This window comes from Scyliorhinus torazame, chromosome 4, assembly GCF_047496885.1.
Source record: "Scyliorhinus torazame isolate Kashiwa2021f chromosome 4, sScyTor2.1, whole genome shotgun sequence".
Lineage (NCBI taxonomy): Eukaryota > Metazoa > Chordata > Chondrichthyes > Carcharhiniformes > Scyliorhinidae > Scyliorhinus > Scyliorhinus torazame.
In genome coordinates this window covers 81,240,113-81,264,975 of record NC_092710.1, presented here as the reverse complement: position 1 = coordinate 81,264,975, position 24,863 = coordinate 81,240,113, and the positions used below count along the sequence as shown (strand labels likewise).

Here is a 24,863-nt window from a genome sequence, read left to right as displayed (position 1 = left end):
CGGAGCGACGATTGTATTTGGACTGAGTGGAGTGACGATTGTATTTGGATTGAGTGGAGCGACGATTGTATTTGGACTGAGTGGAGCGACGATTGTATTTGGACTGAGTGGAGCGACGATTGTATTTGGATTGAGTGGAGTGACGATTGTATTTGGACTGAGTGGAGCGACGATTGTATTTGGACTGAGTGGAGAAACGATTGTATTTGGATTGAGTGGAGCGACGATTGTATTTGGATTGAGTGGAGCGACGATTGTATTTGAATTGAGTGGAGCGACGATTGTATTTGGACTGAGGGGAGCGACGATTGTATTTGGATTGAGTGGAGTGACGATTGTATTTGGACTGAGTGGAGTGACGATTGTATTTGGACTGAGTGGAGCGAAGGTTGTATTTGGATTGAGTGGAGCGACGATTGTATTTGGACTGAGCGGAGCGACGATTGTATTTGGATTGAGTGGAGCGACGATTGTATTTGGACTGAGGGGAGCGACGATTGTATTTGGATTGAGTGGAACGACGATTGTATTTGGACTGAGTGGAGTGACGATTGTATTTGGACTGAGTGGAGCGACGATTGTATTTGGACTGAGCGGAGCGACGATTGTATTTGGACTGAGGGGAGCGACGATTGTATTTGGATTGAGTGGAGTGACGATTGTATTTGGACTGAGTGGAGCGACGATTGTATTTGGACTGAGTGGAGCGACGATTGTATTTGGATTGAGTGGAGTGACGATTGTATTTGGACTGAGTGGAGCGACGATTGTATTTGGATTGAGTGGAGCGACGATTGTATTTGGACTGAGGGGAGCGACGATTGTATTTGGATTGAGTGGAGTGACGATTGTATTTGGACTGAGTGGAGTGACGATTGTATTTGGACTGAGTGGAGCGAAGATTGTATTTGGATTGAGTGGAGTGACGATTGTATTTGGACTCAGTGGAGCGACGAATGTATTTGGACTGAGTGGAGCGACGATTATATTTGGATTGAGTGGAGCGACGATTGTATTTGGACTGAGGGGAGCGATGATTGTATTTGGATTGAGTGGAGCGACGATTGTATTTGGACTGAGTGGAGCGACGATTGTATTTGGACTGAGTGGAGCGACGATTGTCTTTGGACTGAGTGGAGCAACGATTGTATTTGGACTGAGTGGAGCGACGATTGTCTTTGGACTGAGTGGAGCGACGATTGTATTTGGACTGAGTGGAGTGACGATTGTATTTGGATTGAGTGGAGCGACGATTGTATTTGGACTGAGTGGAGTGACGATTGTCTTTGGACTGAGTGGAGCGACGATTGTATTTGGACTGAGTGGAGTGACGATTGTATTTGGATTGAGTGGAGCGACGATTGTATTTGGATTGAGTGGAGCGACGATTGTATTTGGACTGAGGGGAGAGACGATTGTATTTGGATTGAGTGGAGCGACGATTGTATTTGGACTGAGCGGAGTGCCGATTGTATTTGGACTGAGTGGAGTGACGATTGTATTTGGATTGAGTGGAGTGACGATTGTATTTGGACTGAGGGGAGCGACGATTGTATTTGGATTGAGTGGAGCGACGATTGTATTTGGACTGAGCGGAGCGACGATTGTATTTGGATTGAGTGGAGCGTCGATTGTATTTGGACTGAGGGGAGCGACGATTGTATTTGGAATGAGTGGAGCGACGATTGTATTTGGACTGAGTGGAGTGACGATTGTATTTGGACTGAGTGGAGCGACGATTGTATTTGGACTGAGCGGAGCGACGATTGTATTTGGACTGAGGGGAGCGACGATTGTATTTGGATTGAGTGGAGTGACGATTGTATTTGGACTGAGTGGAGCGACGATTGTATTTGGACTGAGTGGAGAAACGATTGTATTTGGATTGAGTGGAGCGACGATTGTATTTGGATTGAGTGGAGCGACGATTGTATTTGGATTGAGTGGAGCGACGATTGTATTTGGACTGAGGGGAGCGACGATTGTATTTGGATTGAGTGGAGTGACGATTGTATTTGGACTGAGTGGAGTGACGATTGTATTTGGACTGAGTGGAGCGAAGGTTGTATTTGGATTGAGTGGAGCGACGATTGTATTTGGACTGAGCGGAGCGACGATTGTATTTGGATTGAGTGGAGCGACGATTGTATTTGGACTGAGGGGAGCGACGATTGTATTTGGATTGAGTGGAACGACGATTGTATTTGGACTGAGTGGAGTGACGATTGTATTTGGACTGAGTGGAGCGACGATTGTATTTGGACTGAGCGGAGCGACGATTGTATTTGGACTGAGGGGAGCGACGATTGTATTTGGATTGAGTGGAGTGACGATTGTATTTGGACTGAGTGGAGCGACGATTGTATTTGGACTGAGTGGAGCGACGATTGTATTTGGATTGAGTGGAGTGACGATTGTATTTGGACTGAGTGGAGCGACGATTGTATTTGGATTGAGTGGAGCGACGATTGTATTTGGACTGAGGGGAGCGACGATTGTATTTGGATTGAGTGGAGTGACGATTGTATTTGGACTGAGTGGAGTGACGACTGTATTTGGACTGAGTGGAGCGAAGATTGTATTTGGATTGAGTGGAGTGACGATTGTATATGGACTCAGTGGAGCGACGATTGTATTTGGACTGAGTGGAGCGACGATTGTATTTGGATTGAGTGGAGCGACGATTGTATTTGGACTGAGGGGAGCGACGATTGTATTTGGATTGAGTGGAGTGACGATTATATTTGGACTCAGTGGAGCGACGATTGTATTTGGACTGAGTGGAGCGACGATTGTATTTGGATTGAGTGGAGTGACGATTGTATTTGGACTCAGTGGAGCGACGATTGTATTTGGACTGAGTGGAGCGACGATTGTATTTGGATTGAGTGGAGCGACGATTGTATTTGGACTGAGGGGAGCGACGATTGTATTTGGATTGAGTGGAGTGACGATTGTATTTGCACTCAGTGGAGCGACGATTGTATTTGGACTGAGTGGAGCGACGATTGTATTTGGATTGAGTAGAGTGACGATTGTATTTGGATTGAGTGGAGTGACGATTGTATTTGGACTGATCGGAGCGACGATTGTATTTGGACTGAGGGGAGCGACGATTGTATTTGGATTGAGTGGAGTGACGATTATATTTGGACTCAGTGGAGCGACGATTGTATTTGGACTGAGTGGAGCGACGATTGTATTTGGATTGAGTGGAGCGACGATTGTATTTGGATTGAGTGGAGTGACGATTGTATTTGGACTGAGTGGAGCGACGATTGTATTTGGACTGAGTGGCGTGACGATTGTATTTGGATTGAGTGGAGTGACGATTGTATTTGGACTGATCGGAGCGACGATTGTATTTGGACTGAGGGGAGCGACGATTGTATTTGGATTGAGTGGAGTGACGATTGTATTTGGACTGAGTGGAGCGACGATTGTATTTGGATTGAGTGGAGCGACGATTGTATTTGGACTGAGGGGAGCGACGATTGTATTTGGATTGAGTGGAACGACGATTGTATTTGGACTGAGTGGAGTGACGATTGTATTTGGACTGAGTGGAGCGACGATTGTATTTGGACTGAGCGGAGCGACGATTGTATTTGGACTGAGGGGAGCGACGATTGTATTTGGATTGAGTGGAGTGACGATTGTATTTGGACTGAGTGGAGCGACGATTGTATTTGGACTGAGTGGAGCGACGATTGTATTTGGATTGAGTGGAGTGACGATTGTATTTGGACTGAGTGGAGCGACGATTGTATTTGGATTGAGTGGAGCGACGATTGTATTTGGACTGAGGGGAGCGACGATTGTATTTGGATTGAGTGGAGTGACGATTGTATTTGGACTGAGTGGAGTGACGATTGTATTTGGACTGAGTGGAGCGAAGATTGTATTTGGATTGAGTGGAGTGACGATTGTATATGGACTCAGTGGAGCGACGATTGTATTTGGACTGAGTGGAGCGACGATTGTATTTGGATTGAGTGGAGCGACGATTGTATTTGGACTGAGGGGAGCGACGATTGTATTTGGATTGAGTGGAGTGACGATTATATTTGGACTCAGTGGAGCGACGATTGTATTTGGACTGAGTGGAGCGACGATTGTATTTGGATTGAGTGGAGTGACGATTGTATTTGGACTCAGTGGAGCGACGATTGTATTTGGACTGAGTGGAGCGACGATTGTATTTGGATTGAGTGGAGCGACGATTGTATTTGGACTGAGGGGAGCGACGATTGTATTTGGATTGAGTGGAGTGACGATTGTATTTGGACTCAGTGGAGCGACGATTGTATTTGGACTGAGTGGAGCGACGATTGTATTTGGATTGAGTAGAGTGACGATTGTATTTGGATTGAGTGGAGTGACGATTGTATTTGGACTGATCGGAGCGACGATTGTATTTGGACTGAGGGGAGCGACGATTGTATTTGGATTGAGTGGAGTGACGATTGTATTTGGACTCAGTGGAGCGACGATTGTATTTGGACTGAGTGGAGCGACGATTGTATTTGGATTGAGTGGAGCGACGATTGTATTTGGATTGAGTGGAGTGACGATTGTATTTGGACTGAGTGGAGCGACGATTGTATTTGGACTGAGTGGCGTGACGATTGTATTTGGATTGAGTGGAGTGACGATTGTATTTGGACTGATCGGAGCGACGATTGTATTTGGACTGAGGGGAGCGACGATTGTATTTGGATTGAGTGGAGTGACGATTGTATTTGGACTCAGTGGAGCGACGATTGTATTTGGACTCAGTGGAGCGACGATTGTATTTGGATTGAGTGGAGCGACGATTGTATTTGAATTGAGTGGAGCGACGATTGTATTTGGACTGAGTGGAGCGACGATTGTATTTGGATTGAGTGGAGCGACGATTGTCTTTGGACTGAGTGGAGTGACGATTGTATTTGGACTGAGTGGAGCGACGATTGTATTTGGATTGAGTGGAGCGACGATTGTATTTGGACTGAGTGTTGCGACGATTGTCTTTGGACTGAGTGGAGCGACGATTGTCTTTGGACTGAGTGGAGTGACGATTGTATTTGGACTGAGTGGAGCGACGATTGTATTTGGATTGAGTGGAGCGACGATTGTATTTGGACTGAGTGGAGCGACGATTGTATTTGGATTGAGTGGAGCGACAATTGTATTTGGACTAAGTGGAGCGACGATTGTCTTTGGACTGAGTGGAGTGACGATTGTATTTGGACTGAGTGGAGCGACGATTGTCTTTGGACTGAGTGGAGTGACGATTGTATTTGGACTGAGTGGAGCGACGATTGTATTTGGATTGAGTGGAGCGACGATTGTATTTGGACTGAGTGGAGCGATGATTGTATTTGGACTGAGTGGAGCGACGATTGTATTTGGACTGAGTGGAGCGACGATTGTCTTTGGACTGAGTGGAGTGACGATTGTATTTGGACTGAGTGGAGCGACGATTGTCTTTGGACTGAATGGAGTGACGATTGTATTTGGACTGAGTGGAGTGACGATTGTATTTGGATTGAGTGGAGCGACGATTGTATTTGGATTGAGCGGAGCGACGATTGTATTTGGACTGAGTGGAGCGACGATTGTATTTGGACTCAGTGGAGCGACGATTGTATTTGGACTGAGTGGAGCGACGATTGTATTTGGATTGAGTGGAGCGACGATTGTATTTGGACTGAGGGGAGCGACGATTGTATTTGGATTGAGTGGAGTGACGATTGTATTTGGACTCAGTGGAGCGACGATTGTATTTGGACTGAGTGGAGCGACGATTGTATTTGGATTGAGTAGTGTGACGATTGTATTTGGATTGAGTGGAGTGACGATTGTATTTGGACTGATCGGAGCGACGATTGTATTTGGACTGAGGGGAGCGACGATTGTATTTGGATTGAGTGGAGTGACGATTGTATTTGGACTCAGTGGAGCGACGATTGTATTTGGACTGAGTGGAGCGACGATTGTATTTGGATTGAGTGGAGCGACGATTGTATTTGGATTGAGTGGAGTGACGATTGTATTTGGACTGAGTGGAGCGACGATTGTATTTGGACTGAGTGGCGTGACGATTGTATTTGGATTGAGTGGAGTGACGATTGTATTTGGACTGATCGGAGCGACGATTGTATTTGGACTGAGGGGAGCGACGATTGTATTTGGATTGAGTGGAGTGACGATTGTATTTGGACTCAGTGGAGCGACGATTGTATTTGGACTCAGTGGAGCGACGATTGTATTTGGATTGAGTGGAGCGACGATTGTATTTGGATTGAGTGGAGCGACGATTGTATTTGGACTGAGTGGAGCGACGATTGTATTTGGATTGAGTGGAGCGACGATTGTCTTTGGACTGAGTGGAGTGACGATTGTATTTGGACTGAGTGGAGCGACAATTGTATTTGGACTGAGTGGAGCGACGATTGTATTTGGATTGAGTGGAGCGACGATTGTCTTTGGACTGAGTGGAGTGACGATTGTATTTGGACTGAGTGGAGCGACGATTGTATTTGGATTGAGTGGAGCGACGATTGTATTTGGACTGAGTGTTGCGACGATTGTCTTTGGACTGAGTGGAGCGACGATTGTCTTTGGACTGAGTGGAGCGACGATTGTCTTTGGACTGAGTGGAGCGACGATTGTATTTGGATTGAGTGGAGCGACGATTGTATTTGGACTGAGTGGAGCGACGATTGTATTTGGATTGAGTGGAGCGACAATTGTATTTGGACTGAGTGGAGCGACGATTGTCTTTGGACTGAGTGGAGTGACGATTGTATTTGGACTGAGTGGAGCGACGATTGTCTTTGGACTGAGTGGAGCGACGATTGTCTTTGGACTGAGTGGAGTGACGATTGTATTTGGACTGAGTGGAGCGACGATTGTATTTGGATTGAGTGGAGCGACGATTGTATTTGGACTGAGTGGAGCGATGATTGTATTTGGACTGAGTGGAGCGACGATTGTATTTGGACTGAGTGGAGCGACGATTGTCTTTGGACTGAGTGGAGTGACGATTGTATTTGGACTGAGTGGAGCGACGATTGTATTTGGACTGAATGGAGTGACGATTGTATTTGGACTGAGTGGAGTGACGATTGTATTTGGATTGAGTGGAGCGACGATTGTATTTGGATTGAGCGGAGCGACGATTGTATTTGGACTGAGTGGAGCGACGATTGTATTTGGACTCAGTGGAGCGACGATTGTATTTGGACTGAGTGGAGCGACGATTGTATTTGGATTGAGTGGAGCGACGATTGTATTTGGACTGAGGGGAGCGACGATTGTATTTGGATTGAGTGGAGTGACGATTGTATTTGGACTCAGTGGAGCGACGATTGTATTTGGACTGAGTGGAGCGACGATTGTATTTGGATTGAGTAGTGTGACGATTGTATTTGGATTGAGTGGAGTGACGATTGTATTTGGACTGATCGGAGCGACGATTGTATTTGGACTGAGGGGAGCGACGATTGTATTTGGATTGAGTGGAGTGACGATTGTATTTGGACTCAGTGGAGCGACGATTGTATTTGGACTGAGTGGAGCGACGATTGTATTTGGATTGAATGGAGCGACGATTGTATTTGGATTGAGTGGAGTGACGATTGTATTTGGACTGAGTGGAGCGACGATTGTATTTGGACTGAGTGGCGTGACGATTGTATTTGGATTGAGTGGAGTGACGATTGTATTTGGACTGATCGGAGCGACGATTGTATTTGGACTGAGGGGAGCGACGATTGTATTTGGATTGAGTGGAGTGACGATTGTATTTGGACTCAGTGGAGCGACGATTGTATTTGGACTCAGTGGAGCGACGATTGTATTTGGATTGAGTGGAGCGACGATTGTATTTGGATTGAGTGGAGCGACGATTGTATTTGGACTGAGTGGAGCGACGATTGTATTTGGATTGAGTGGAGCGACGATTGTCTTTGGACTGAGTGGAGTGACGATTGTATTTGGACTGAGTGGAGCGACGATTGTATTTGGATTGAGTGGAGCGACGATTGTATTTGGACTGAGTGTTGCGACGATTGTCTTTGGACTGAGTGGAGCGACGATTGTCTTTGGACTGAGTGGAGTGACGATTGTATTTGGACTGAGTGGAGCGACGATTGTATTTGGATTGAGTGGAGCGACGATTGTATTTGGACTGAGTGGAGCGACGATTGTATTTGGATTGAGTGGAGCGACAATTGTATTTGGACTGAGTGGAGCGACGATTGTCTTTGGACTGAGTGGAGTGACGATTGTATTTGGACTGAGTGGAGCGACGATTGTCTTTGGACTGAGTGGAGTGACGATTGTATTTGGACTGAGTGGAGCGACGATTGTATTTGGATTGAGTGGAGCGACGATTGTATTTGGACTGAGTGGAGCGATGATTGTATTTGGACTGAGTGGAGCGACGATTGTATTTGGACTGAGTGGAGCGACGATTGTCTTTGGACTGAGTGGAGTGACGATTGTATTTGGACTGAGTGGAGCGACGATTGTCTTTGGACTGAATGGAGTGACGATTGTATTTGGACTGAGTGGAGTGACGATTGTATTTGGATTGAGTGGAGCAACGATTGTATTTGGATTGAGCGGAGCGACGATTGTATTTGGACTGAGTGGAGCGACGATTGTATTTGGACTGAGTGGAGCGACGATTGTATTTGGATTGAGTGGAGCGACAATTGTATTTGGACTGAGTGGAGCGACGATTGTATTTGGACTGAGTGGAGCGCCGATTGTATTTGGACTGAGTTGAGTGACGATTGTATTTGGACTGAGTGGAGCGACGATTGTATTTGGACTGAGTGGAGCGACGATTGTATTTGGATTGAGTGGAGCGACGATTGTATTTGGACTGAGTGAAGTGACGATTGTATTTGGATTGAGTGGAGCGACGAATGTATTTGGACTGAGTGGAGTGACGATTGTCTTTGGACTGAGCGGAGCGACGATTGTATTTGGATTGAGTGGAGCGACGATTGTATTTGGATTGAGTGGAGCGACGATTGTATTTGAACTGAGCGGAGCGACGATTGTATTTGGACTGAGCGGAGCGACGATTGTCTTTGGACTGAGTGGAGCGACGATTGTATTTGGACTGAGTTGGGCGACGATTGTATTTGGAATGAGTGGAGCGACGATTGTATTTGGATTGAGTGGAGCGACGATTGTATTTGGACTGAGTGGAGTGACGATTGTATTTGGACTGAGTGGAGCGACGATTGTATTTGGACTGAGTGGAGTGACGATTGTATTTGGACGGAGTGGAGCGACGATTGTATTTGGACTGAGTGGAGCGACGATTGTATTTGGATTGAGTGGAGCGACGATTCTATTTGGACGGAGTGCAGCGACGATTGTATTTGGAGTGAGTGGAGCGACGATTGTATTTGGACGGAGTGGAGCGACGATTGTATTTGGACTGAGTGGAGCGACGATTGTATTTGGATTGAGTGGAGCGACGATTGTATTTGGACTGAGTGGAGCGACGATTGTATTTGGATTGAGCGGAGCGACGATTGTATTTGGATTGAGTGGAGCGACGATTGTATTTGGATTGAGCGGAGCGACGATTGTATTTGGACTGAGTGGAGCGACGATTGTATTTGGATTGAGTGGACGATGATTGTATTTGGACTGAGTGGAGCGACGATTGTATTTGGACTGAGTAGAGCGACGACTGGATTTGGACTGAGTGGAGCGACAATTGTATTTGGACTGAGTGGAGCGACGATTGTATTTGGACTGAGTGGAGTGACGATTGTATTTGGACTGAGTGGAGTGACGATTGTATTTGGACTGAGTGGAGTGACGATTGTATTTGGACTGAGTTGGACGACGATTGTATTTGGACGGAGTTGGGCGACGATTGTATTTGGACTGAGTGGAGTGACGATTGTATTTGGACTGAGTGGAGTGACGATTGTATTTGGACTGAGTTGGACGACGATTGTATTTGGACGGAGTTGGGCGACGATTGTATTTGGAATGAGTTGGGCGACGATTGTATTTGGACTGAGTGGAGTGACGATTGTATTTGGACGGAGTGGAGCGACGATTGTATTTGGATTGAGTGGAGCGACGATTGTATTTGGACTGTGTGGAGTGACGATTGTATTTGGACTGAGTGGAGCGACGATTGTATTTGGACTGAGTGGAGTGACGATTGTATTTGGACTGAGTGGAGTGACGATTGTATTTGGACTGAGTGGAGCGACGATTGTATTTGGATTCAGTGGAGTGACGATTGTATTTGGACTGAGTGGAGTGACGATTGTATTTGGACTGAGTGGAGCGACGATTGTATTTGGACTGAGTGGAGCGACGATTGTATTTGGATTGAGTGGAGTGACGATTGTATTTGGATTGAGTGGAGTGACGATTGTATTTGGACTGAGTTGGACGACGATTGTATTTGGACGGAGTTGGGCGACGATTGTATTTGGAATGAGTTGGGCGACGATTGTATTTGGACTGAGTGGAGTGACGATTGTATTTGGACCGCGTGGAGCGACGATTGTATTTGGATTGAGTGGAGCGACGATTGTATTTGGATTGAGTGGAGCGACGATTGTATTTGGACTGAGTGGAGCGACGATTGTATTTGGATTGAGTGGAGTGACGATTGTATTTGGACGGAGTGGAGCGACAATTGTATCGGGACTGAGTGGAGCGACGATTGTATTTGGACTGAGTGGAGCGACGATTGTATTTGGATTGAGTGGAGCGACGATTGTATTTGGATTGAGTGGAGGGACGATTGTATTTGGATTGAGTGGAGCGACGATTGTATTTGGATTGAGTGGAGCGACGATTGTATTTGGATTGAGTGGAGCGACGATTGTATTTGGACTGAGTGGAGCGACGATTGTATTTGGATTGAGTGGAGCGACGATTGTATTTGGACGGAGTGGAGCGACGATTGTATTTGGATTGAGTGGAGTGACGATTGTATTTGGACTGAGTGGAGCGACGATTGTATTTGGACTGAGTGGAGCGACGATTGGATTTGGCCTGAGTGGAGCGGCGATTGTATTTGGACTGAGTGGAGCGACGATTGTATTTGGATTGAGTGGAGCGACGATTGTATTTGGATTGAGTGGAGCGACGATTGTATTTGGACTGAGTTGGGCGACGATTGTATTTGGACTGAGTGGAGCGATGATTGTATTTGGACTGAGTTTGGCGACGATTGTATTTGGATTGAGTGGAGCGACGATTGTATTTGGACTGAGTGGTGTGACGATTGTATTTGGATTGAGTGGAGTGATGATTGGATTTGGATTGAGTGGAGTGACGATTGTATTTGGATTGAGTGGAGTGACGATTGTATTTGGACTGAGTGGAGCGACGATTATATTTAGACTGAGTGGAGCGACGATTGTATTTGGATTGAGTGGAGTGACGATTGTATTTGGATTGAGTGGAGTGACGATTGTATTTGGACTGAGATGAGCGATGATTGTATTTGGATTGAGTGGAGTGACTATTGTATTTGGACTGAGTGGAGCGACGATTGTATTTGGACTGAGTGGAGCGACGATTGTATTTGGATTGAGTGGAGCGACGATTGTATTTGGACTGAGTGGAGCGACGATTGTATTTGGACTGAGTGGAGCGACGATTGTATTTGGATTGAGTGGAGCGACGATTGTATATGGATTGAGTGGAGCGACGATTGTATGTGGACTGAGTGTAGCGACGATTGTATTTGGACTGAGTGGAGCGACGATTTTATTTGGATTGAGCGGAGCGACGATTGTATTTGGACTGAGCGGAGCGACAATTGTATTTGGATTGAGTGGAGTGACGATTGTATTTGGATTGAGTGGAGCGACGATTGTATTTGGACTGAGTGGAGCGACGATTGTATTTGGACTGAGTTGGTTGACGATTGTATTTGGATTGAGTGGAGCGACGATTGTGTTGTGATTTGAGTTGGTTGACGATTGTATTTGGATTGAGTGGGGTGATGATTGCATTTGAACTGAATGCAGTGGTCACTTTCCTGACATATTTAGTAGGACAGTTATCCCAAGGAGGAAGTACAGGGCAGGAAGTCCTATGTGCGAGCCCAAAGCAACACTTCCCTGTGTGGGCACCAGACCTGAAAAGCTGCTTTGGCACGAATCCTCTCAGCCAGCAGGAGGATGCACTGGGCATTTAAGTTTCCGGAACTGTCCATTTCACCAACTAGGAGGGGGAAATTCTGCATGGGAAGAGGAAAGGAAAAGTAAGATCTGAAAGTAGCAAACCATTTCCAATTCACTCCCATTGTACACAATCCCAATGGATCCAAACCCCTTCCCATTCACTCCCACTGCACACAATCCCAATAGACCCAAACCCTTTCCCATTCACTCCCACTGTACACAATCCCAGTGGACCCCAAACCCCTTCCCATTCACTCCCACTGCACACAATCCCAATGGACCCAAATCCCTTCCCATTCACTCCCATTGTGCAGCATGGAACATGGGCAGCACGGTAGCACAAGTGATTAGCACTGTGACTTCACAGCGCCAGCGTCCCAAGTTCGATTCCCTGCTGGGTCACTGTCTGTGCGGAGTTTGCACGTTCTCCCCGTATATCCGTGGGTTTCCTCCGGGTGCTCCAGTTTCCTCCCACAGTCCAAAGATGTGCAGGTTAGGTGGATTGGCCACGATAAATTGCCCTGAGTGACCAAAAAAGTTTAGGAGGGGTTATTGTGTTGTGGGGATAGGGTGGAAGTGAGGGCCTAAATGGGTCGATGCCGACTCGATGGGCCGAATGGCCTCCTTCTGCACTGTATATTCTATGTTCTTTGTTTTAATCACAGTTGACCCAAACCCCTTCCCATTCACTCCCACTGTACACAATCCCAATGAACACAAACCCCTTCCCATTCACTCCCACTGCACACAATCCCAATGAACACAAATCCCGTCCCATTCACTCCCACTGTACACAATCCCAATGAACACAAACACCTTCCCATTCACTCCCACTGTGCTCAATCCCAATGAACACAAACCCATTCCCGTTCACTCCCACTACACAATCCCAAAGGACCAAAACCCCTTCCCAATCACTCCCACTATACACAATCGCAATCAACACAAACCCCTTCCCATTCACTCACACTATCCACAATCCCAATGGACCCAACCCCCCTTTCCATTCACTCCCACTGTACACTATCCCAATGGTCCCAAACCCCTTCCCATTCACTCCCACTGTACACAATCCCAATGGTCCCAACCCCCCTTCCCATTCATCCCACTGTCCACAATCCCAATGGACCCAAACCCCTTCCCATTCACTCACACTGTACACAATTCCAATAGATCCAAACCCCTTCCCATTCATTCCCACTGTACAAAATCCCAATAGAACATTACAGCGCAATACAGACCCATCGGCCCGCGATGTTGCGCCGACCTGTGAAACCACTCAAAAGCCCATCTACACTGTTCCCTTATTGTCCATATGTCTATCCAATGACCATTTGAATACCCTTAGTGTTGGCGAATCCACTACTGTTGTAGTTCATTGTTACTGTCACTACTGTTACTGTTGCATTCCACGCCCTTACTACTCTCTGAGTAAAGAACCTGCCTCTGACGTCTGTCTTATATCTATCTCCCCTCAATTTAAAGCTATGTCCCCTCATGCTAGACATCACCATCCGAGGAAAAAGGCTCTCACTGTCCATCCAATCCAATCCTCTGATCATCTTGTATGCCTCAATTAAGTCACCTCTTAACCTTCTTCTCTCTAACAAAAACAGCCTCAAGTCCCTCAGCCTTTCCTCATCAGATCTTCCCTCCATACCAGGCAACATTCTGGTCAATCTCCTCTGCACCCTTTCCAATGCTTCCACATCCTTCCAATAATGCGGTGACCAGAATTGCACGCAATACTCCAAATGCGGCCGCACCAGAGTTTGTACAGCTGCAACATGACCTCATGGCTCCGAAACTCAGTCCGTCTTCCAATAAAACCTAACACACCGTACACCTTCTTAACAACCCTCTCAACCTGGGTGGCAACCTTCAGGGATCTATGTACATGGACACCGAGATCTCTCTGCTCATCCACACTACCAAGAATCTTATCATTAGCCCAGTACTCTGTCTTCCTGTTATTCCTTTTCAAAATGAATCACCTCACACTTTTCTGCATTAAACTCCATTTCCCACCTCTCAGCCCAGCGCTGCAGCTTACCTCTGTAACTTGTAACATCCTTCGTCACTGTCCACAACTCCTCCGCCTTTCGTGTCATCTGCAAATTTACTCACCCATCCTTCTACACCCTCGTCCAGGTCATTTATAAAAATGACAAATCCCTGCCCATTCTCTCCCACTGTACACAATCCCAATGGACTCAAACCATTTCCCATTCACTCCCACTGTCACAATCCCAATGGACCCAAACCCCTTGCCATTCACTCCCACTGCACACAATCCCAATGGACCCAAACCCCTTCCCAGTCACTCCCACTGCACACAATCCCAATGGATCCAACCCCATTCCTATTCACTCTCACTGTACACAATCACAATGGAGGCTGAACCCCTTCCCATTCACTCCCACTGCACACAATCCCAATGGACCCAAATCTCTTCCCATTCACTCTCACTGTACACAATCCCAATGGACTCAAACCCCTTCCCAGTCACTCCCACTGTACACAATCCCAATGGACCCAAACCTCTTCCCATTCACTCCCACTGTGCACAATCCCAATGGATCCAAACCCCTTCCTATTCACTCCCACTGTACACAATCACAATGGAGGCCAAATCCCTTCCCATTCACTCCCACTGTGCACAATCTCAATGGACCCAAACCTCTTCCCATTCACTCCCACTGTGCACAATCCCAATGGACCCAAACCCCTTCCCAGTCACTCCCACTGCACACAATCCCAATGGACCCAAACCCATTCCCATTCACTCCCCCTGTACACAATCCCAATGGACCAAAACCCCTTCCCAGTCACTCCCACTGCACACAATCCTAATGGACCCAAACCCCTTCCAATTCCCATTCACTCCCACTGTACACAATCCCAATTGATCCAAACCCCTTCCCATTCACTCCCACTGCACACAATCCCAATTGATCCAAACCCCTTCCCATTCACTCCCACTGCACACAATCCCAATTGATCCAAACCCCTTCCCATTCACTCTCACTGTACACAATCCCAATGGACCCAAACCCCTTCCCATTCACTCCCACTGTACACAATCCCAATGGATCCAAACCCCTTCCCATTCACTCCCACTGCACACAATCCCAATGGATCCAAACCCGTTCCCATTCACTCCCACTGTACACAATCACAATGGAAAAAATCTCCACGGTACGGAACCACGTGAGAGTTTGTCCCCAGAGCAGCCAATCAGCCCACCGCACCCCTCGGCAGACATACCTCTCCAGGGCCGGCCTGTCGCTTTCCTGAATATGTTGCGTTGAAGTGGTAGTGTGGCGACATGGAGCTCATGTGGATAGTGTGAGCAGCCTGAGGAAGCAAAAGTCAAAATTCCCTGTCAGGTCAGATATAAAAGATGCAGAACAATCATGATGGCCTCTATACTATACCCCATGCTGTACCTGTCTTGGGAGTGTTTGATGGGGACAATGTCAAAAAACAAACAAAGAACAAAGAAATGTACAGCACAGGAACAGGCCCTTCGGCCCTCCAAGCCCGTGCCGACCATACTGCCCGACTAAACTACAATCTTCTACACTTCCTGGGTCCGTATCCTTCTATTCCCATCCTATTCATATATTTGTCAAGATGCCCCTTAAATGTCCCTATCGTCCCTGCTTCCACTACCTCCTCCGGTAGCGAGTTCCAGGTACCCACTACCCTCTGCGTAAAAAACTTGCCTCGTACATCTACTCTAAACCTTGCCCCTCTCACCTTAAACCTATGCCCCCTAGTAATTGACCCCTCTACCCTGGGGAAAAGCCTCTGACTATCCACTCTGTCTATGCTCCTCATAATTTTGTATACCTCTATCAGGTCGCCCCTCAACCTCCTTCGTTCCAGTGAGAACAAACCGAGTTTATTCAACCGCTCCTCATAGCTTATGCCCTCCATACCAGGCAACATTCTGGTAAATCTCTTCTGCACCCTCTCTAAAGCCTCCACATCCTTCTGGTAGTGTGGCGACCAGAATTGAACACTATACTCCAAGTGTGGCCTAACTAAGGTTCTAAAGCCTAACTAAGGTTCTAATAAGGGACAGTTTAGAGGGAGCTTTACTCTGTATCTAACCCCGTGCTGTACCTGTCCTGGGAGTGTTTGATGGGGACAGTTTAGAGGGAGCTTTACTCTGTATCTAACCCCGTGCTGTACCTATCCTGGGAGTGTTTGATGGGGACAGTGTAGAGGGAGCTTTACTCTGTATCTAACCCCGTGCTGTACCTGTCCTGGGAGTGTTTGATGGGGACAGTGTAGAGGGAGCTTTACTCTGTATCTAACCCCGTGCTGTACCTGTCCTGGGAGTGTTTGATGGGGACAGTTTAGAGGGAGCTTTACTCTGTATCTAACCCCGTGCTGTACCTGTCCTGGGAGTGTTTGATGGGGACAGTGTAGAGGGAGCTTTACTCTGTATCTAACCCCGTGCTGTACCTGTCCTGGGAGTGTTTGATGGGGACAGTTTAGAGGGAGCTTTACTCTGTATCTAACCCCGTGAACACTGACCTGAAAGTGATGGCTGAGGTTTTTGTTGATCACGAGCTTGACGCCTTCAATTTGTTGAGGAAACACATCTGTTGGATCAGAAAAATAGATTTCCGCGTTGATGTCAGGGAGATACGCCTTCTTCCCTCTTTCCTAAAACCTAACTTTCCCCACTCACCGACCTGACTCCTCCCCACTCCCCGACCCAATCTCATTCCCATCCCCGCTGCCGACCTAATCTCCCCCCTCACCCCCCAACCCAACTCCCTACCCACCTTGACCGAACATCCCCACCAACTCCTGACCCATTCTCCTCCCCACCCTGAGCCAACCTCCTCCTTTCCACCCCCGACCCAACCTCCCCGACTCTTGTCCTGGGAGTGTTTGATGGGGACAGTATACAGGGAGAGAGTACGGCCTCTTAAGGATCTACAAGGTTATCGATGTGCGGATCCACAAGAGATGGGTAAGATCCACAATTAATATTTCTCGTCAGTATTTACTGTCGAGAAAGGCATGGATGTTAGGGAACTTGGGAAAGTAAATAGTGATGTCTTGAGGAGTGTACATATTACAGAGAAGGAGGTGCTGGAGGTATTAAAGCGCATCAAGATAGATAAATCCCCGGGACCTGATGAAATATATCCCAGGACGCTGTGGGAGGCTAGGGAGGAAATTGCCAGCCTCCTAGCTGAGATATTTGAATCATCAACAGCCACAGGAGAGGTTCCTGAAGATTGGTGGATAGTAAATGTTGTGCCCTTGTTTAGGAAGGGCTGTAGTGATAAGCCTGGAAACTACAGACCGGTTAGCCTAATGTCTGTGGTGGGTAAGTTGTCAGAAGGTATTCTGAGTGACAGGATCTACAGGCATTGAGACAGGCAAGGGTTAATTAGGGAAAGTCAGCATGGCTTTGTAAGGGGGAAATCAAGTCCATGAATCTGATTTGAGTTTTTTGAAGAAGATAGATGAGGGCAGTGCAGTCGACATTGTCTGCATGGCAAGGCCTTTGACACGGTACCGCATGGTAGGTTGTTGCAAAAGGTTAAATCTCACGGAATCCAGCGTGAGGTAGCCAATTGGATACAAAGTTGTCTTGGCGACCGAAGACAGAGGGTGCTTGTGGAGGGTTGTTTACAAACTGGAGGCCTGTGACCAGCGGTGTGCCTCAGGCATCGGTGCTGACACCAAGATTAGAAGGTTATCTAGGATTGCAACAAGATCTTGACCAATTGGGCCAGTGGGCCGATGAATGACAGATGGAGTTGCATTTTGATAAATCAAATCGGAGTTGGGACATCTTGCTGAAGTTGTACAAGACATTAATATAGCCACACTTGGAATACTGTGTTCAGTTCTGGTCACCCTATTACAGGAAGGATATTGTTAAACTAGAAAGAGTGCAGAAGAGATTTACGAGGATGCTACCAGGACTTGATGGTCTGAGTTATAAGGAGAGGCTGGATAGATTGGGACATTTTCCCTGGAGCGTAGGAGTAATCTTAGAGAGGTCTATAAAATAATGAGGAGCATAGATAAGGTAGATAGTCAACATCTTTTCCCAAAGGTAGAGGTGTCTGGAACTAGAAGGCATAGGTTTGAGGGGAGAGATACAAAAGGGTCCAGAGGGACAATCTTTTCACAGAGGGTGGCGATGGTCTGGAACGAGCTGCCAGAGGCAGAGCTCGTCGCGGGTACAATTTTTTCCTTTAAAAAACAGTTGGATAGTTATATGGGTAGAGAGAGTTATGGGCCAAATGTGGGTAATTGGGATTAGCTTAGTAATAGGAACTGGGCGGCCCGTTTCCATGCTGCAAACATCTATGACTCAGTTTCTATCCAAACCCCCGACCTAACCTCCTCCCCATTCCGACCAACCACCACCCTCGACCCAACCGCCCCCCCACCTCCTCCCCATTCCGTCCAGACCTCCTTCCATCAACGGCCCAATTTCCTTCCCCCGACCCATCCCCCCCCCCCGACCCAACTTCCCCACCCCCGACCCAACCTCCACCCCCACCCCCGACCCAACCTCCCCCCCCCACCCCCGACCCAACCTCCCCACCCCCGACCAAACCTCCCCACCCCCGACCCAACCTTCCCCCCCCCACCCCCGACTCAACCTCTCCCGCACCCCCCAACCCAACCCCCTCCCCCGACCTAACCTTCCCCCGCAACCCCGACGCAACTTCCCCACCCCCGACCCAACCTCCACCCACGACCCAACCCCTACCCCTGATCCAACCTCACCCTCACCCCCGACCCACCTCCACCCCCACCCCCGACCCAACCTCCCCCCCCCCACCCCCGACCCAACCTCCCCCACCCAACCTTCCCCCTCATCCCCACCCAAACCCCACCCCCGACCCAACCTCCCGCCCCACCCCCGACCCAACCTCCCCCCACCCCCGACCCAACCACCCCTCCCACCCCCAACTCAACCTCCCCCCCCACCCCCGACCAAACTTCCCCCCACCCCCGACCCAACCTTTCCCCTACCCCCAACCCATCCTTCCTCCCAACTCCAACAAAACCCCCACCCCAGACCCAGCCTCCCCCTCCCACCCCCGACACAATCTTCCCCCTCAACCCCACCCAACCCCCACCCTCCCCCCCGACCCAACCTCCCCTCCCACCCCTGACCCAACCTCCCCCCACCCCGATCCAACCTCCCCCCCACCCCTGACCCAACCTTCCCCCCCCACCCCCGACCCAACCTCCCCCCCCCACCCCCGACCCAACCTCCCCCCCCACCCCCGACCCAACCTCCCTCCCCCACCCCCGACCCAACCTCCCTCCCCCCCCACCCCCGACCCAACCTCCCCCCTCACCCCCGACCCAACCTCCCCCCTCACCCCCAACCAAACCTTTCCCCTACTCCCGACCCAGCCTCACCCCCACCCCAACCTTCCTCCCAACTCCAACACAACCGCCACCCCCGCCCCAGCCTCCACCCCCCCCAACTTCCCCCCCCCACCCCCAACCCAACTTCCCCCCCCACCCCGACCCAACTTCCCCCACCCCACCCCCGACCCAACTCCCACCCCCCCGACCCAACTTCCCCACCCCCCGACCCAACTTCCCCCCCCCACCCAACCCCACCCCCACCCCAACCCGACCCAACCTCCCCCACCCCCGACCCAACCTCCCCCCCCACCCACCCCGACCCAACCCACCCCCGACCAAACCTTTCCCCTACTCCCGACCCAGCCTCACCCCCCACCCCAACCTTCCACCCAACTCCAACACAACCCCCACCCCCGACCAAGCCTCCCCCCCCCCAACTTCCCCCCCCACCCCTGACCCAACTTCCCCCCCCCACCCCGACCCAACTTCCCCCCCCCCACCCCCGACCCAACTTCCCCCCCCCACCCCCGACCCAACTTCCCCCCCACCCCCGACCCAACTTCCCACCCCCACCCCGACCCAACACCCACCCCATCCTTCCTCCCAACTCCAACACAACCCCCACCCCAGACCCAGCCTCCCCCTCCCACCCCCGACCCAACTTCCCCCCCACCCCCGACCCAACCTCCCCCATAACCGACCCAACCTCCCCACCACCCCCACCTCCCCCCACCCAACCTTCCCCCTCAACCCCACCCAACCCCCACCCCCGACCCAACCTCCCCCACCACCCCCGACCCAACCTCACCCCCGACCCAACCTCAGCCCCCACCCCCGACCCAACCTTCCCCACCACCCCCGACCCAACCTCACCCCCCACCCCCGACCCAACCTCACCCCCCACCCCCGGCCCAACCTCACCCCCGGCCTAACCTCACCCCCCACCCCCGGCCCAACCTCACCCCCCCACCCCCGGCCCAATCTCACCCCCCCACCCCCAGCCCAACCTCACCCCCCACCCCTGACCCAACCCCCACCCCCCGACCCAACCTCCCCCACCCCCGACCCAACCTCCCCCACACCGACCCAACCTCCCCACCAGCCCGACCCAACCTCCCCCACCAGCCCCGACCCAACCTCCCCCACCACCCCCGACCCAACCTCCCCCACCACCCCCGACCCAACCTCCTCCACCACCCCCAACCCAACCTCCCCCCCCCCCACCCCCAACCCAACCTCCCCCCCCCCCACCCCCGAACCAACCTCCCCCCCACCCCGGACCCAACCTCCCCCCCCCCACCCCGACGCAACCTCTCCCCCACCCCCGACCAAACTTCCCCCCATCCCTGACCCAACCTTTCCCCTACCCCCGACCCAACCTTCCTCCCAACTCCAACACAACCCCCACCCCAGACCCAGCCTCCCCCCCCCCACCTCCGACCCAACCTCCCCTCCCCCACCTCCGACCCAACCTCCCCCCTCCCGACCCAACCTCCCCCCACCCCCGACCTCCCCCCCACCCCCGACCCAACCTCCCCCACCCCCGACCCAACCTCCCCCCCCCACCCCCGACCCAACATGCCCCCCCACCCCCGACCCAACCTCCCCCCCAACCCCCGACTCAACCTTCCCCCCCCAACCCCCGACTCAACCCACCCCCAACCTCCCCCTCCCAACCTCTCCCCTCCCAACCTCCCCCTCCACCCCCGACCCAACCTACCCCCCATCCCCGACCCACCTCCCCCCTCCATCCCCGACCCAACCTACCCCCCCCATCCCCGACCCCCGACCCAACCTCCCCTCCCACATCCCCGACCCAACCTCCCCCCATCCCCGACCAACCTCCCCCCCATTCCCCGACCCAACCTCCCTTCCGTCATCCCCGACCCAACCTCCCCCCCCCCACCCCCGACCTGACCTCCCCCTCCCAACCTCCCCCTCCACCACCCCGACCCAACCTCCCCCCCCCATCCCCGACCCAACCTCCCCCCCCATCCCGACCCAACTACCCCCCCCCATCCCCGACCCCCGACCCAACCTCCCCTCCACCATCCCCGACCCAACCTCCCTTCCGTCATCCCCGACCCAACCTCCTCCCCATCCCCGACCCAACCTCCCCCCCCATCCCCGACCAAACCCACCCCCATCCCCGACCCAACCTCCTTCCGTCATCCCCGACCAACCTCCTTCCGTCATCCCCGACCCAACCTCCCCCTCCCCACCTCCGACCCAACCTCCCCCCCATCCCCGACCCAACCTCCCCCCACCCCGACCCAACCTCCCCCCCACCCCCGACCCAACCTCCCCCCCACCCCCGACCCAACCTCCCCCCCCCCACCCCCGACCCAACATGCCCCCCACCCCCGACCAACCTCCCCCAACCCCGACTCAACCTTCCCCCCCCAACCCCCGACTCAACTCACCCCCCACACCCAACCTCCCCCCACACCCCGACCCAACATTCCCCCTCCGACCCAACCTTCCTCTCCGACCTTCCCCCTCATCCCCGACCCACCCCAACGGCCCCCGCCCACCCCCAACCCCGACCCAACCGCCATCCAACCCCCGACTCCCCCACCCCCGACCCAACCACACCCGACCCAACCCGCCCTCCAAACCCCGACCCCAACCTCCCTCCCCCGACCCAACCCCCTCCTCCCCCCCACCCCCGACCCGACCCCCTCCTCCCCCCGTCCCGACCCCCTCCTCCCCCCCGACCCCCTCCTCCCCCCCCGACCCAACCTCCCCCCCCACCCCCCCCGACCCAACCTCCCCCTCCCACCCCCCCTCCCACCCCGACCCCCCCCTCCCACCCCCGACCCCCCGACCCGACCCAACCTCCCCACCCCCGACAGACCCAACCTCCCCCACCCCCGACCAACCTCCCCCACCCCGACCCGACCCAACCTCCCCCCACCCCCGACCCAACCTCCCCCCACCCCGACCCAACCTCCCCCCACCCCCGACCCAATCCCCCCCACCCAACCCAACCTCCCCCCACCCCCGACTCAACCTCCCCCCCCACCCCCGACTCAACCACCCCCCACCCCCGACCCAACCTCCCCCCCCACCCCCAACCCAACCTCCCCCCCCACCCCCAACCCAACCTCCCCCCCCCCCACCCCCACCCCCAACCCAACCTCCCCCATATCTGACTTAACATTCCACTCAACCACCTCCCAGCATTCTCCCCCAACAGCTGTCACCCACCACTCCCAGCCTTTTACCCCCCTCAGATTTCTCTTAATCCACACCTCCAAAACCCATTGCAGCCATCTCCACTGTCCTCCAGCCTGCTCCTCCCCAACTTTCTCCCCCCTCCAGCCTTCTCCCTCCTCCAGCCTTCTCCCAAACCCCTACCCCACTTCTCCCAACCACCCCCTTCTCCAACCCATCCTCTCCCAAACATCCACCCTTCTCCCATCAACCCAAGCTTCACTGACCTTCTATGATCCCGCTTGATTCCTCTGGGCTGGCTCTTCACCTTAGCTCCACCTCACAGCCTGTCACCCACCCCTCCTGGTTGGCCATGTCCTCTTCCTTTGACCCCACCCCTTTCCCCTTAACTGCACCCATGGTCTCTCCTGGCTGGCAAGCAAGTTCAGCGGGTAATAGGGAAGGTAAATGGAATGTTGGCCTTATTTCAAAGGGAATGGAGTATAAAAATAGGGAAGTTTTGCTAAAAACTATAGAAGACACTCGGTAACCACACCTGGGAAACTGGGAAGAGTTTTGGTCCCCTTATCTGAGGAAAGATATACTGGCATCGGAGGCAGTCCAGAGAAGGGTTCACTCGGTTGATGCCAGGTATGGACTGATTTTCTTATGAGGAGAGGTTGAGTCGGTTGGGGCTGTACCATTGGAGTTGAGCAGAATGAGAGATGACCCTATTGAGAAATACAGGACTCTCAGGGGATTGACAGGGTAGATGCTGAGAGGTTCTTTCCCCTGGTGGGAGAGTTTTGAATCAGAAGACATAATGTCAGAGTACAGCGTCACCCCATTTCAGCAGAGATGAGGAGGAATTTCTTCTCTCAGAGGGGAGTGAATTTGTGGAACTCTTACCGCAGAGAGCTGTAGCGGTTGGGTCGTTAAGTATGTTCAAGGCTGAGATAAATATTTAATCAGTAAGGGAATCAAGGGTTATGTGCGGCACGGTGTCACAGTGGTTAGCACTGCTGCCTTACAGCACCAGGGTCCCAGGTTCAATTCCCGGCTTGGGTCACTGTCTGTGAGGAGTATGCACGTTCTCCCGTGTCTGCGAGGGTTTCCTCCGGGTGCTCCGGTTTCCTCCAGTCTATAAGGTGTGCAGGTTAGGTGGGATTAGGGGGTTGTGGGGATGGGGAAGTGAGCCTGGTTGGGGTGTTTTTTTCAGAGGGTGGATGCAGACTCAATGGGCAAATGGCTTCCTTCTGCACTGTAGATAATCCTGCTGTGAGGCAGCAGTGCTCGCCTCAACTGGATGGGCCCAGTGGCCGAATGCTGCTCCTCTGAGTTTGGTCCCCAGACTTTGGTCCACACTGCCTGCTCAGCTTCAACCCTCTGGACCAAAACCTCTCCCTTGACCCCATCCACTCCAATGGGCCCCACCCCTCCCGACCCACCCAACCAAACCCCGCCCCTCCCCCGGGCCCCGCCCCTTCCCCGGGCCCCGCCCCTCCAAGGTCCACCCCAAACAAACTCCGCCCCTCCCCGGGCCCCGCCCTCTCAACCTTTGCACCGCCGGTGAAGCCGCTCGAAGCTGCCGGGATTGTGAAGCTGCCGCCTCTCGGCCGCCGCCCGGTTCCCCATGGCCCGGAATCCGCAGTTGCCGACATGGAAATGAGAGAAGGGAGTTGCAATTGTTGATATTTCCCTGTTTGTCTCCGACGGTGCCTTATTTCCACAAACCGCCGCTTACGGGAGGCGCCATCTTGGAGGCTGCGCAGGCGCGGCTCCGGGCGGCCTACCCGAACGTGGTGACGTCAGATGCCGCCCCTCTCGGACCAGGCACGTGATGAAGTCAACGCCTCATTGCCTTCTCTGACCGCATGACGGACGTGGACGTCATGACGTAATTACCCACCCCTTGGCCTTGCGTCCGCCCGCCAACAACAAAACCAGCAACTGGCACTTAAAGCGGGCTGAGGAGTTTTTGAGAATGGAGATTGTTATTTATTTCACAATAGGGGTAAAATTGTAAAGGTGCTTTGGCGTTTTCATCACAGATAGGGATGAGGGCTGGGCTGTGTTTCAATCGGTCCCCTCCCTTTTTCAGTCCACAGACCGAAAATGGTTTTAAAGGGAGCCTTCCTCCTCTTTCACCCACCAAAC

The 24,863-nt window shown here is 52.0% G+C and overlaps 1 protein-coding gene across 2 annotated transcripts in view; it reads right to left on the bottom strand.

The window, feature by feature from the left end:
- Positions 1–24,514, bottom strand: part of LOC140410328 (mitochondrial import receptor subunit TOM40B-like) — a 195,767-nt gene extending 171,253 nt beyond the window's left edge. Inside the window, exons 1-4 of one of the 2 annotated variants that reach the window (XM_072498320.1) lie at positions 24,263–24,514; positions 16,725–16,792; positions 15,444–15,533; positions 12,131–12,232 (exon numbers count right to left, since the gene is read on the bottom strand). In XM_072498320.1, coding sequence (XP_072354421.1) covers positions 12,131–12,232; positions 15,444–15,533; positions 16,725–16,792; positions 24,263–24,341 — 339 coding nt within the window. In that variant the 5' untranslated portion in view covers positions 24,342–24,514. Of the gene's footprint in view, positions 1–12,130; positions 12,233–15,443; positions 15,534–16,724; positions 16,793–22,993; positions 23,068–24,262 lie in introns of those variants that run through there. The other variant, XM_072498322.1, reaches the window with a different exon arrangement.
- Positions 24,515–24,863: the final 349 nt, after the last annotated feature.